Here is a 10,717-nt window from a genome sequence, read left to right on the forward strand (position 1 = left end):
ATAAATCGATTGTAGATTCTCGAAGAATGAATATTTAAAACAGCGGGAATATGTCTGTCGTTTTATATGTGAAATATTCACTTTGTCGAGCGGGAGAGTCAGGATCTAGCGAACTAACATTTCATCAGGGATATCAGGATTTGATTCCATTTCATCCGATTGTTGGGTATTGTGGTTAACCTCCGGTCAGTATGACATTGTCCGACGGGTCGATTTTAGAATCGTACTAGGGGTGGTTATACTATCTATGATAAGGCTGTGAGTGCGTACATGCCGTGTTTTCAAATTTGTCCACATCTGAGTTGATATGCTTGTCCTCTTTCACTCTTGCTATGAATTACTGTGTTGGAGGAATACCCACAGCTATAAATGATATGAGAAGGGAAGACGGCAAGTAGCTGACGGAAGGGATAGGCGAAGAAGATTAACAAGGAAAACCTGGTAACTGGAAACGTCACACCCTCCAAAGGATTTGCTGACTGGATGTAATTATCTTCCGTCTGGGGCATACAGGAATCCACAAGAGGTATTGGGTTACTCGTCCATCCATTCGTTCGGGCTCATCTCAGCTCTGAATAGCATTCTTTCTAACCCGACAAATACCTAAACAGGCTTAGAGACGAGAGTTGGTTCTACTAACCTTGTTGAGCCGAAACGACGGACAAAAGTCCAGGGAACCTCTAGCGCTGAGAACAAGCATTGCATTTCGAAACTTGCAGTTCTTCGACATGGCCAATGTTTGTCGATATGAATTGCACGATTCATTGGATGTTGTACAGATCTGTAGCTTGCCATACTTGGGACCTTGCTTTCCCCACAATCCTACTCGGCAGATATCTGATTAGTGCTGGCTTGTAAAGAGATAATATTCTACTGGCCTATACGAGTTATCAATATGGAGATTGAAAGCGGGGATAAGGAAAGGTGTTGTTGACCCGACAAGTCTGCGATGCATATCAAACGTCTATAGTTGCTCGTCATTCTTGAGATTTCATTGGCGGAATAGCTTCAAGATAAAAACATCAGAGATTCAGGAGACTCAAAATGCCTTCTACTACCTCTGCGCACATTTTACTATGTAGGGAAAATCGGTCTGGCTCTGAGTACGCTAGCGGGCTGAGCTCGCACGAAGCAACGTCATCCCATGAACAGGGGCCTTAAGCTGTGTAGGTATCATTCAGATCATGGCTACGTAGCATTATTCTATGAAATAACAGAGGGTATTTCAATAGAATTCGTATCAGCTGGGCAGCCCAATCCTTGCGGCGTACACTTCTAGGCTCTGTCTCCCAGGTCATAGAGGCGCTGTCGCACAGTATAGTCGGAGAGAGGAGACAAGACCACAGTGACTACGGATGGCAAAGGAAACATTAGTTTTGTTGAAAATAAAGGTATAATATATTGCAGAGACAAAAATCCATGTTGAGGCTTAATAAAAATTGACTGTGATAGGGTGCCCACATCAAAGTTCTCCGCACAAAACAGACCACACAAAACACCTCAATACATACAGCCAGATGTCACTGGTACAATATTCCGATTCAGAGCCAGAGTCGGAGTCCAGAGAATTGCCCCCATGCAAGAAACCTCGCCATGACCCGAAACCAGGGTCATCGCTGCCGCCCCTGCCTGCAGCGTTCCACGACCTCTATGCTTCCAGCACACGCGTAAGCGTGCAAGATGACCCCAGTCTTCATGGCGGTCGAAAACGCGCGATCCCGCATGTAGAAGGCAACTGGCCGACACATCTGTACCTCGAATGTGCGTTACAGTCCCTCGCAATGTTTCACTTAGAGTCAGCAGCTAATTTTTGATAGGGTACCCTGCAAAAGAGGATCTGTCGCTCCTTACAGAACTTATCGCCCATGCTGAGACGTCACTGGATCAGAACGCGCCCAGCGTTCATAGTTTGTTGCATAGTGATCTCGGTGCTCAGCTGCCGCTTCACATTAGCCTGTCTCGGCCGGTGGTCCTTCGCACTGAGCAACGTGCACCGTTTACTGAGTTGCTGCAGAAAGCTATCCATGACTCGCATATCTCACCGTATGTTCTGGACTTCAAGCAAACCCCGGATCCCCTTATTGTCTGTTGTTAATACTGCCTAGGTTTGAAATACTACCCGATACTCTGGACTGGGCATCTAACTATGACGAAACACGGTGGTTTCTTGTCCTGCGTGTTCAGAAACCAGCAAATGATGGTCTGAATGGCCTGCTGAATCTATCAAATACCGCCCTTGCTCGCTTTGGCCAACCGCCTCTCTACGCGGCCTCCTCGCATAAGAATAGTCAAAATCGCGCCTTGCCGCGTGGAGACAAAGGTTCTACACTATTAGGAGACTATTCAAACTGTTTCCATATCTCACTTGCTTGGAGTCTGTCCAGGCCTAGCGCGAAAGACCGCGAGTTGGTCGCCGGTATAGACTTGCGAGCGTTGCGAGAAAGAAGGATCGCGTTTGATAGTGTCAAGGCTAAGATGGGAAATAACGTGGTTAGTATCCCATTAGAAAAGGAGTTCTAAGCTGTGCATCGAAAATTCGAGTATCCCTCGTGCATCAATCAATAGAGGCGTTTTGAACCAGACAACACGAAGATGACTTCAAAAAGTTATCAACACAAGATACCCCATATTTTCAAATCATTCAAGTAATCAATGACCATTCAAACAAAGACTCTGTACATTATTGATTGGGGGTTGGAAGCCACATCTCTCTAGTTCGATCTACTGTACACAGGTGAACCGTAAGTTGCGGACTGTATTACCGTAAGCATCCTCACGCGACCGCGTCTTCCATCTTTCGCGTCAACACCAGAGCATCATGCAGGTACCAAATGTAACTCTGGTGAGTCTCTTAAGACCTTAATAACCTCACGTTCTACTCACATGTTTCCTATTAGGATGATCTCCAAGCCTTCCACTCCAAGCACTTCCCAGGCCAGCCACAGCCCACCCTCCCACAACAAAATGACCAGCTCGCAGAGGACGAGTTCGCAGACGAAGACCTCGGATACTACCCCGACGGAGTAAAGCGCACGCTCACCGATGAGCAAATCCGCATATTCAGACACAGCGAGATCCATGCGCTGCTGCGACAGAGGCAGCTGCAGGCAGACGATGCAGAGTACGAGGCTCGCATGACATCCTCGGAGGATAAGCCACCGGCGGCGAAGAAACCAACCCAAGATACAAAGCCTGCTCCTCAGGGCGATGATACCCACGCGCTGTCACGGGAACAAGGGGGTTTTAAAAAACGCGTCGCTGAGGACATGGCCTCTGAGCCTCTGGATTACGGCGATGAGAGCTCTGACCGACTTCCGGCGAAGAAGCCAGCAGATTCGCGTGTGAAATATCATGGCCGCAGAATCATTTCTTACGATGACTGAATGATTCAAATCATACGACGATGCCTGAAAATCACCCCGAGTCCACAGGATGAGGCTGTCCAAATCTTTGAGCTAATGCACAAACACCCACCCGCTACCCCTGAAAGGACAGAAAACCGACGGTGAGTCCCATATATTTCAACACAATACCTTCCCCCTCTTTACCATGATGAAATTCATTGTATAGTCATCCTTAGCCGGAAAGCCATGCCATCTGCGGATGTGTGAGGCATTGACGACTTTAATCTTCTCTCTGAAAAGCTTCATAATCCTTGTGAATGATATGCACGCATGTTTAGCTAAGATACTGACTGTCTGCTTATCAGATTTCCCTCCACATTCATTTGCCCGACTCTTCGGTACGCACTGGGATCCCTGCACCAAGGTTGAACTCTGCCTCAAGGTTCTATCCACCTACACTTAGCAGGTTTCCTATAGGGCTGATTGCTCACATGGAATAAGTGAATACAGTTCTTAGAGCCAATAACACCAGTGAAGAAAATTGCACCAGTGTCATCTCAAGGCCCACACATGAATCCGAAGGCTCCGGCTGCCATGTTCAACAGGAATGAATGCCAATTCGACATCGATCATTGATCAAAGCGGGCAGATCATGAGAACCGCTCGTCCAAGGCGAAAGTCAAACAAAGCTGATCTACAATCAAAATGCATTCTTGTTACAAACATTGATATGTCAGACAAATCTCGGCTTATCCGATTGACGATGACTATGATTGAATGAAACATTGATTCTCCTATCAGAGCTTTCTAAGGTTAACCTGAGCCTACTGGCTTCCTACAAGCTGACTGCCGTGTCTATTGCCGCTCTTTTCGTCCTCTTTTTGATCTCTCATAAGAACCACACAGGGTTGGTTAGAGCCAACACCTCATCACTAGTCGAGTTCCTCACCTCCGCTCTGATGAACTTAGCCCCTGAAGGAACTGCGTGCTGAATCTCCTTGTGATCCACGATTGACGCATTGTAAAAGTACCCTTGATCGGAGATCAGACACATACGCTGCCCAGCTAACCCTTCAGCAGAAAAGCGAGCATCCTTCGTCTCAGCGCTCAGCCTATCCCCAATCTGAGCCGGAGCCACCAAGGACTTCGAAACCACCTCAAAAGCAATATCCATACCAGGCCCCTGTGCCAAATAAACCCTCCCAGCCTTGACACCCTCAACAATAGCCGCCTGACTCCGTCCTCGCCCCTTAACAACAGAAGTCGGCAACCCATTAACGGACGGCGGCGAATGAGAATCACTACCACCAATAGCAGTAATCCTCTTCCCTTCAACAAGCATCTTCTGCCACAGCTGCACAGCCTGCTCATCTGTCGAATCCCAAGGCCCATTCCAAACCTCCACAGCATCATTACTCTCCCACCCAAGACTCCAATTGCAAGCGGGACACTCCGCGAACGGATGGTTGACAGACACGAATCCACCAGCACGACGGACCTGCTCAGCTGCTTCGGCAAATCCAGGCTTGTCGCCCGGTTTATATCGCCAGTCGATGACTTGCTCCCTGTCTATACCCACAGCCTGCCAATGTCCGTACCGGGTCGTGACTTCGATCGCACGACCGACTAGTAATTCCGGTGCATATGCAGCCTGGGCTGAGCCAGCAATTTGGTTGCTCGTGTCTGTGTTGTGGTCGCTTAGGAAGACGAAGGACAGGTCCCGAGATTGGCCGATTGCGAATTGTTGTTCGGGTGTATATTTTCCATCGGAGTAGATGGTGTGCATGTGGAAGTCGCCGCGCTGCCAGGTAAACTCCTCTGCTTCGGTACAACCGTTGCAAATCGGGTCCATGTTCGTGGGCGCGTATGTCGGTGTGAATGTTGCGTTAACTGGGTCAAATCCCAGTGAGATCTCGAGTGTCCAGTCTATACCCTTTGCAGTGGACTCGTAGGGACCAAAAACTACATTCCAAATTCCTGGGCTAATGGGACCCGGGTTGTAGCCGGGTGTTGCCCATGCAGGCGTGATCGTGAAGTTGTTTCTGGGTGGTATCATGGATGTCAGCTCACTGACTTCTGCTGATACACTCAAACAATACGACTTGAATCATGGTAGCACTCACCGTTTCCCACCTGACCATCCCCTCGTCCCGAATTGACCAAATGAGTTGGGAACCTCGATGCCGCGTTGGTCGAATAGACCTAGATCGAGCGAACTGCCATTTCCCTTCAGCGCGTAGTCTTGCAGCACGCTGATGGAGGTAACTCCCTCTTCCACTTCGAATGGGACATATACGAATGAGTACACTTCAGACTGGTCAATATGCCCAGAAAGACTTAATTGAACAGGTTTGCGTGTGTTTGTCGCCGTTGCCGAAGCGAAGAGACATAAGAGCGAGAACCGCAGGGCATTTTTGGTGCTAAGACCCATTTTTGTGGCTGTAAATAACCTGAACAGGTAGAATTCCTGGATACATGGGATTTCTGGCATCTCAACTCTCTACTTTATACATCGCCGCGGTTGTGCCTCGCATACCATCCCGTCTGGCGGGATATGAGTGCGGCTTGACCCGACAAGTCTGCTCCCACGTGGGGCGGTGATTCGTACAACAGGCGCGTTAAGTGTGTCAAAGAGCGCGGGAACAAGGTCTTCGGGAAATTGTCGCGGGTTTCAGGTTGCGAGTTGGAGATATGTGCATGGGCCCTTGCTAAGTGCTCTCCCCCGCTGGATGATCGGCTGTTGATGTTGCATGCCGAAGAAGACAAAACGTTCCAGTTAATAAAGATTGAAGGATACAATGGTTTGATATTCAATTGATAGCCAATGCATATATGTTTGTACAAGTCTATATAAAGTCATCTGCGCGGCAGTATGATATGCAAAATAGCAGTAGTAGGTATACAAGGCCGATAAGCCATAAGTTAGCAAACGACAGCTCCCAACGAGCGCCGTATCCGCCACAAAAAGATGAATGTAAATGCCCCAAAATGCAAGATTGTAACGCCGTGAACACCTCATCTATAACCCATTTGATGCAAGCCAAGCAAAATTAGCGATGATCTTTTATGTCGAGTTAAGCATTATTAGCGCAGGAGAAGCTTGCGCTGCTGGGGTTGTCGTGGATTGCTTTGCCAGAGACGTAGAGGCCGAGGCCACACTATATACATGTTAGTAATGAAACAATAACAGATCAATGTAAAGATGCGACGTACAATAGCTGCACCGACGGCAATGACGAAGACATTCAATGCTGTGAGAGCGATCTTTCGTGGCGAGGAGAACCAGAGCCCCTTGTTCATGAATAGCCAGAAAATCCCGCTCAGGCCGTAGGTGAACCAACTGGCAAAGAGGGCAGTCTGGAGTAGGAAGTTAGATATTTGAGCAATATTGACATCGAGAATGGGGTATATCATACGATCAGACTGAGTAGGCTGCTGAAAACTGGGATGGCAGTAGAGATAATCCAGGCCAAAATCCACAGCGAAAGAGAAATGCCAATCCAAGAGCCAACGGCGACGGCATCACGCTTGTGCATACGGTCCGTACCACGGAAGATGCGTGTGTAGACGTACTTGAATGCGACGTGGCCGTTGATAACACCAGCGATGACAATCTAAGGACAAAATTAGCATTCAATCCATACATATTAGTGTAGTGGTGAACCTACAGTTGGCAAGGCAATGCCATACGCAACCTTAGCGACGACAGGTGCGGCAGATCCCAGAGCAGGCGAGGTAACATCGGCGCCGGCATAGCGGTAGATGACTACAGCGGCCATGATGTAGAGTGCCATGTCGATACCCTGCAGCAGACACAGGGACTTGGTGAAGTCGCGCGGGTTCTTCAGCTCGGCCATCAGGCCGAAGAAAGCTGCGTGACCGCAGAAAGCGAAGACGATGTTACAGACAGCCGAGAAGCCGAGGTAGAGGTTTGTTTCGACGGCAACTTCGATGCGGCCGCCGGGTTTCTCGATTCCGACGCCGATCATGACAATCAGAACTGCGGTCATGATACTTCCGAACGCTGGAGGTTGTTAGTTCATACCTCAAATACGGGAGGGACAGAATATACATACAAACTAGGGATAGCCATGACATCTTCACCAGGGTTCGGGGCAGAGAGCAGATGAATGATACGATCATGCCCACGATGCCGAAGACGATTGAGCAGGTGCCGTGGTTGGTGATGGTGTTCATAGCCACAGTGAAGGTCAACAGATGGCTAGCCATGACGAAGACTAGGAAGATGGTTTGCGCGACACCGAGAATTTCACGACCCCATTTTCCTGCCAGGACTTCGCCTGCATCGGCCATTGTCGAGATGTGAGGATATTTCCATTTCATTTGTCCGATCACGTATCCGGTATATGTGGCCAACGAGCCGAGGAAGACAAGAATAATAATCGCACTGTTAATGATGTTAGTTTCGATTATTTTCGTCCGATCTTGAAGTGAGGACAAGCATACGGAACAAATCCAAGGCCTGCGACAGCAGCAGGCAGCGATAGAACACCCAGGGAGACGGTTTCGGCGACCATGACTGGTAAATGTTAGACTCGGATTCAACTCGGGAAATGATGTATCATCACATACGCAGACCGCATTGCCTAGATAAATTAAGTTAGTCACAGAGCTATCACAAAATCGAAGCTATGCAGACATACCACCATTTTAGGACCTTGTACTTCACCTCGGCGAACTCCTCATCACCAAAAGCATCTTGCTTGTACTGCGGTACATCATCAGGCTTTTGGAGATCCGCATCCGAATCTGCCTGATTGAGATCCAAGCTCTTCTCCCTCGAGCCAATCTCCAAATCAGCAGATGAGCTCATAGTAAAGCCGATATCGAAAGTAGCAGACACGCCGTATAGATCTCGCGACCAGATCCAAGCAAAACGAAAGACAAAACAAACAAAGATCGGCAAGAGCAGAAAGATATAACAGAAAAACAGTATGAAAATCTCAAAATCAAAATCAAATTGCAAAGCTCTTGAAGAATAAGAAACCGCCACCAAAAGCGGAAGTGGAGCGCCGAGACGCGGACCGTCGCAACGAATCACTACGGCGCGACGTAATAGAAATTTACGGAAAAGCCTTAGTTTACTGGGTCTGATGCTTCAAATGTCGTTGAAAACTGGGGAAAATGGAAAACTTCTCTCCGATGTCGGTCTGCTATATTATGTTTTCTATATAGGCTTCAAATCAATTCGTGATCATATTTGATGGAAGGTCGATGGAAAATTCTCTCAGCGGGTTCCGCTGATCCCTGCGGATTTAGGGCTGAGATTTTTTTAAGCTTAGTCTAGCCAGTTTAGCCTGATTTCGAGCTGTGACTTTTCGGCTGGTCTTGACTGTCTTTTGCCGCACTAAATTGCAAGAGGCGTCGGACGTCGATCGGAGCTGCATGGCTGGCTCCGGTGGCCGTTTTTGTTGCTGGTGCATGAGTCATATATGCTATTTTTTGGATTCTGGTTAAGTACTTTTTTTGGTTGGCATTGCAGCTATGAACTGTATGTCATGACCCAAGAAACACGGCCACCCACATGGCATCGTACCGCTGCCTGTCAACCTGGCCAGCCAAATAGCTTCGCAGTTGCAAACCCACAAGTCATATATTAGCAGCTTCTCATTACATGTAGCAGATTCAATGGAACTCCGAACAAGTAAAAGGGAAATTTGGTAAGCACGGAAGTATGATAGCTTTGAAGTCATGAAGACCAATTTGCGAGGGCCTTTGTGAGAGCAAAGGGGAAGAGGAAGATAGATCCTATTCAACTAAGAGCTGGCTAGCTATATGATTGGCTTCCTGCCTGCTCTGACCTCCGCTCGTCACACCCTTTCTCGTCTTTCGATATTTCGCAAGGGGAATTGCGAAACCTGGAGAAAACGTTGACGCAGGAAACAATGGCCGTGGTGGTGGTGCGTTTGAGACATATAGGCAAACTCACTCAATGATTCAGGATCGCTAATAATAAACATGGTCATCGACAGCGTATCAAACTAAGACTCTTGATGTCTTGACATTCGAATGGTGATGTGCCCCATCAAAACGATCGAAACCCTAGCTGTACGATGTCGCTGCGTGCGCGGTGAGCATGAACTGACGCGATCTGGTTGTGTGGCGGCCAAATAATGCCGTCGGCTTTCGTAGCAAGGATTCGTGGCAACTGCTGACTCACGCTGTCTTTCTGGTGACATCCTGTAGGCTGTCGTAGGCGTCAAGGAAGTCTACGGCGTCCTCGATTGTGCCATGTCGAAGGTTGCGGGCAATAATTGGTGGCTGGAGCTTCCAGGTAGTAGAGGCTTCATAGTCAGGGTCCTCAAATTCACCACCGCAGCCTTCATCCAACTCGTCCAGGATCTTCGCGATGTCATCAATGAAAGTGTTGTCCTTCTGTAGCCTTGTGTAGGGTATTGGCGTACTGTGGCGAGATGAATCAATGCGATTTAGATTTGTAGGCTTGCATGTCAATGTGTGCTTGTGGAGAATTAAGTCGACGTCACGCTTTGCTCCTTCGTCCCAGGAAGTCCAAGCCGGTTCACTTCCCCCAGATTTCACAAGGATCCTTGCGAGAGAGAAAAAAAAGCATGGAAGGAGCAAATAAGCCCACAGCAAATCAGAGCAAACAATGCGAGGCGTGAATGTCACTGTTGGTTACAGTGACTTAATATCACTGATATCTCGCTGAGCTCGTGGACGACATGCTTCCCAGGTAGTCGGTTGATTCACTCCCGCTTTCGCGTATGCCATGTGAAAACGAGTAACCAGCATGTTTCGTAGTCCCTAGGTGCCACCTTGTGATGGACCGGATTTCTGTAATCGGTTCTTTTCGGCGAATGCGTGATTCCTTCGGGCTATCAAGCAACGCAAGCCAGATTGACAAATCAATTAATCCTTTCCGCTTTCTGTTCGCCTATATCTTTTCCATTTATGCCAGCACTTGAATATTGCTGATTGGAGAGGTCTTACTTCGCTTCGTTCCATAGGTTATCATCAGAGTGCAGAGCGGCAGTCTCCTTGCAGAGGAGGAGGTGGAGGCGCACACAGATCCCTCTTTATCGGGCCGCCATGGACACAGTTCCTGTATGCAAATGGTTTCGTAGTTCTCCTCCTCCTTCAATTCAATGGAATTCTCGCGGAAGACGTATATCTTCTGTCGCAGCCTGATTGGCAAAAAAGGGCACATTGATCTCCCAGAGTCGACCTCGTCGACTGGATACAAACTGATCGTTATCTGTCCCTGTATCTTCAAAGAAGACCAAATTCTTTAAGTGCATTCCCGGTGTGGTGGACCATTCAATCATGTCGAATCTGAACAGATTTGCCCAATTCACGTGGCACATCTGACCGTGAGGAACTCATTCCTTGTT

At 48.2% G+C, this 10,717-nt stretch overlaps 5 protein-coding genes across 5 annotated transcripts; 2 read left to right on the forward strand and 3 right to left on the reverse strand.

The window, feature by feature from the left end:
- Positions 1 to 1,517: 1,517 nt before the first annotated feature.
- N7446_004819 (HVSL domain-containing protein) lies at positions 1,518 to 2,520 on the forward strand (the record flags this gene model as incomplete). The annotated part of the gene is made up of 3 exons (XM_058513567.1): positions 1,518 to 1,761; positions 1,818 to 2,043; positions 2,106 to 2,520. The coding sequence occupies 3 exons, from the start codon at positions 1,518 to 1,520 to the stop codon at positions 2,518 to 2,520; spliced, it is 885 nt and encodes a 294-aa protein (XP_058374896.1).
- Positions 2,521 to 2,818: 298 nt separating this feature from the next.
- Positions 2,819 to 3,383, forward strand: N7446_004820 (DUF3807 domain-containing protein; the record flags this gene model as incomplete). The annotated part of the gene is made up of 2 exons (XM_058513568.1): positions 2,819 to 2,842; positions 2,898 to 3,383. The coding sequence occupies 2 exons, from the start codon at positions 2,819 to 2,821 to the stop codon at positions 3,381 to 3,383; spliced, it is 510 nt and encodes a 169-aa protein (XP_058374897.1).
- An 850-nt stretch (positions 3,384 to 4,233) lies between these two features.
- N7446_004821 (PHP domain protein) lies at positions 4,234 to 5,775 on the reverse strand (the record flags this gene model as incomplete). The annotated part of the gene is made up of 2 exons (XM_058513569.1): positions 4,234 to 5,386; positions 5,468 to 5,775. The coding sequence occupies 2 exons, from the start codon at positions 5,773 to 5,775 to the stop codon at positions 4,234 to 4,236; spliced, it is 1,461 nt and encodes a 486-aa protein (XP_058374898.1).
- Positions 5,776 to 6,418: 643 nt separating this feature from the next.
- On the reverse strand, positions 6,419 to 8,178 carry N7446_004822 (neutral amino acid permease; the record flags this gene model as incomplete). The annotated part of the gene is made up of 8 exons (XM_058513570.1): positions 6,419 to 6,502; positions 6,558 to 6,701; positions 6,761 to 6,958; positions 7,013 to 7,368; positions 7,421 to 7,752; positions 7,812 to 7,884; positions 7,938 to 7,951; positions 8,009 to 8,178. The coding sequence occupies 8 exons, from the start codon at positions 8,176 to 8,178 to the stop codon at positions 6,419 to 6,421; spliced, it is 1,371 nt and encodes a 456-aa protein (XP_058374899.1).
- Positions 8,179 to 9,521: 1,343 nt separating this feature from the next.
- Positions 9,522 to 10,651, reverse strand: N7446_004823 (uncharacterized protein; the record flags this gene model as incomplete). The annotated part of the gene is made up of 3 exons (XM_058513571.1): positions 9,522 to 9,994; positions 10,317 to 10,510; positions 10,572 to 10,651. 3 exons carry the CDS (start codon positions 10,649 to 10,651, stop codon positions 9,522 to 9,524), a joined length of 747 nt encoding a protein of 248 aa, XP_058374900.1.
- Positions 10,652 to 10,717: the final 66 nt, after the last annotated feature.

Source organism: Penicillium canescens (assembly GCF_028828765.1).
Source record: "Penicillium canescens strain IBT 15451 chromosome Unknown utg000003l_segment0_segment0, whole genome shotgun sequence".
NCBI classification, from domain to species: domain Eukaryota; kingdom Fungi; phylum Ascomycota; class Eurotiomycetes; order Eurotiales; family Aspergillaceae; genus Penicillium; species Penicillium canescens.